This window comes from Octopus bimaculoides, chromosome 3, assembly GCF_001194135.2.
Source record: "Octopus bimaculoides isolate UCB-OBI-ISO-001 chromosome 3, ASM119413v2, whole genome shotgun sequence".
Lineage (NCBI taxonomy): Eukaryota > Metazoa > Mollusca > Cephalopoda > Octopoda > Octopodidae > Octopus > Octopus bimaculoides.
Genome location: NC_068983.1, coordinates 144,671,038 through 144,674,668, shown reverse-complemented (window position 1 = coordinate 144,674,668; position 3,631 = coordinate 144,671,038). Strand labels below are relative to the sequence as shown.

The window sequence follows — 3,631 nt, the reverse complement described above, 5'->3', positions numbered from 1 at the left end:
GGAAAGAAACAGTGAAGGATATGTATACGTTGTGTGTATAAGTGCAGTTATATCTGAATAATGCATAGACATTTATACCTATTTTTCAAAATACATATACACTATCTATATTTTCTTTTACTTTAAACAATGTAAATATCTTAAATTTATACGCGCATAATTATATATATATATATATGCGCGCACGCGTATATATGTGTATGTGTGAGTGCGTGTATGTGTGCGTATGTGTGTGTATTGCTGGCCATTGTGTGCGTGTATAAATATACAGAGAAACGACATAAATCTTTGAAGTACAAAAGATTCCACTTACCGCAGTTAACTTCATCTTCCCCTGCATCACAATCTTGCACTGTATCGCATCTTTTCACCAAATCAACACAGTTTGTTTCATTGCACTGGAATTCGTGTGGCAGACAGCCTGTAGCAAAAGCTTGATGATTAATATTGGTAATCTGAATTGTAAATATCAGCTACGTCTATTCAAAAACTTTAAAGAAGTGAATGCCTCTTATCTTGAACGATAAATCAAATATTTAGAGGCTGTGTCAGGAATAAAAGAAAGTCTCTGATTTTTAAACCACATAAATATTCTTGTTTCAAGGGAAACTATCACATATGCATTATTGAAAGAAAATTGGGAAACATCAAAAGACAACATACATATAAAATATTTTTGAAAATAGTCAAACTTCTTGTATATAAACATTCTTTCAAATTTTTTTCATTTAACGAATTATTTTTCCAATGCCTTTCAAACAAAAGGATTTTGATATGTAGGATATTTTCATGTTGCTTTAAGGTAATCATTAACTTTCTCTCAAGATATTTTAGAGAAGTTTGAACTGCTATGAGATTTTTCTTCTTTAATTGTCCATACTTGGCCAGCTAAGTCATGTTGCTGACACAGATAGATGCAACAAACAAATATCTGTTCCATAATTACCGACCAAAAATTTGGTATGCCACTTCAAAACTAAGAATTGTTTTTAGTTTTGGAATTGGTGCTTAAAATTGGGCTGGCAGTAAAAAGAAGATCGGACTTGCTTGTATGTATGTATGTATGTATGTATGTATGTATGTATGTATGTATGTATGTATCTCATTGTTTAGTTTTATTTCAAGCTTTCTTGCTAATAGAGAAAGAGCCGGTTTTTAAACCAGATTCAAGGCGCCTTCATTGAAATTCATCAACAACCAGGTATTTTTCTTTTTATGTAAGTATGTATATATATATATATATGTACATATGTGCAGATTTTCATGTTTTATGTATGTATTCTCATGCATATAGTTGCATATCTAGACATGCTCATATATATTTAAATAATAAACTTCTGGAAAGTTTTACATATTTTTACACTTCCAGTGATGGATTGAATTTGTAGTCTTCGAATTAGCTTTCGCCTTTTTAATTTTGTGAAGCCTAATTTCTCAAGATTGATATTTAGGCAGTGCGTTACATATCCCAGAGCCCCAATAATTACAGGTATAAGCCTGAACTTCCAATCTGGATAGAATAACTGTAAATTTCTCAATAGTTCAGCATAAGTATTCTCTTTTTCACTGATTAGCTGGGCAGCTAATTTCCACAACTGTACACAGTTTCTCTTCTCCATCCCAAATCATTATACCAGGTCTGTTGTGCTTGCATTTTATTGAGATCTTCACTAGGACATTCTTCCAGTACTCCTTTTCATTATGAGTGGTTATGGCTTCTATCACACTGCGAGTTCTTATTTCATTGTCCTCGGGGTTATCTTTCCGACGGATTTCATTATAGAGTCCTAGCTCATGTCTCATGATGACATTTTCGGACAACTGCTTATGATGTGGGTGATATCTTCGGTGTTATCTCCACAAAGTTAACAGCTTACAGCTGTTTCCAGTAGTCATTATTGATACATTACTGATAGGCTTACTCAATTATAGGTACATTACTGATAGATTTACTCAATGAATTGATATCGTGTACATTTCAGAAGCTTTATATTTCCGATGAAATTATGGAGGGGGTAGGGAATAACTATACATTCCGCCAGAACACGTTAGCCACTATTCACTCCAGAACAGATTATCTTATGTCTTTCCTGATGCCATTGGGCCGAAAGTGAGTGTTCCGTTTTGTTCCATTGCAGTTGTTTTCAGTTAAACTTTAACTTTCAAGCGAAAATCTATAAAAACAAGCATACTATAAAGGTTAAGTAGAGGTTTGTAATATTCGAGAAGTAGACGCTTCTTTAATCAACAAACATTCAAGGAAATGTCTGAAACCGAAACAGTGACGATTTTACTTTATTATTTAATAATGACTTATGCCGATGCGTTTTATTCTGATACCTTGGCATGCACAGGGAGACACAATGATTTCACTGTCATCGAGTGAAAACTAAAACGCGCCTCCTGAATAGCTGCTAATACAATCTAATCTATTTTGCTTCCAACCCTTGTTAGTCGCTTCCCATTGAATACTGTCACATATCTTGCATATGTTTTAAACAATCCTGATGCAGTAGATACCTATGTACCCGCGCAGAGTGGAGAGAAAAAAAGTAACGAGATGTGAAACTCTTCCCTACCTTGTGCAGAACTCATAAGAATTCATTTTCGTAAGATCAAGCAAAGATTCTGCTTGACTGCGCTCTTTACGTGTCATTTCTCAGATCATATTGCCTTCTGGCCTTCTAATGTAAAGGAAGTCGGTCACACATTACATGTACATTAATATAATGAGAATATTATCGCACATCAAGTTGCTCATATATGTATCTGTGTGTGTGTGTGTGTGTGTGTGTGTGTGTGTGTGTGTGTGTGTGTGTGTATGTGCATATGTATGTGCGTGTATATATTGACTTATTTGTATACGTGAGTGCATTAACATGTCTTCGTGTGTCAAACTTTGCACAGACGTCTGTATCTCGCTTTACGTACGAATATATGCACATATTTATCTATGCTATGTGCGTATATTTAGTTGCACGTATATACCCATATACTTAGATGCGCCCGTGTGAGCGCGTATGTATAAATATATATATATATATATATATACACACACACATATGTATCTGTGTATGTAAATCTGCGTATGAGCACGAATTCAAAATTTTTTGCGTGTAATTATTATCTTCCTTTCTACTTCCTTTTCTTTCTCAACAGTTACAATAGCGATGGCTCATTACGTCATTTTCTCTAAACTAGAATTTTCACATTCATATTTGAATTTTTCGCGTTTCAACTTTTCTCTGTCTTTCACTTATACCCAAAGTTGACACATTTATCGATACGTAAAACCGAATCTCTATTGAGACATTTTATTTATTTATTTATTTATTTACCCGAAAAGACCCAGAACGGATTGAAGCATGTGTCGTACTAAATAAAATCTTTTTCTTCCATCTATTTTATTAATACTGTTACCTCAACCGCCACTATGAAGTTCCAGCAATCTATGGATAATAACAGGTAATTGAAACTGCGCTGGTGCTTTACTCATCATCCACTTATAAATTTTGTATAATTTCTCAATTATATCTATCTATCTATCTATCTATCTATCTATCTATCTATCTATAAAATATATATATATACGCACACACATACATACACAGACAGACATACACACAGACAC

The 3,631-nt window shown here is 33.7% G+C and overlaps 1 protein-coding gene across 1 annotated transcript in view; it reads right to left on the bottom strand.

The window, feature by feature from the left end:
* LOC128247383 (G-protein coupled receptor GRL101-like) overlaps nucleotides 1–3,631 on the bottom strand; it is a 573,113-nt gene that overhangs the window by 75,106 nt on the left and 494,376 nt on the right. The window contains exon 3 of the mRNA XM_052966804.1: nucleotides 314–421. Coding sequence (XP_052822764.1) covers nucleotides 314–421 — 108 coding nt within the window. The remainder of the gene's footprint in view (nucleotides 1–313; nucleotides 422–3,631) is intronic.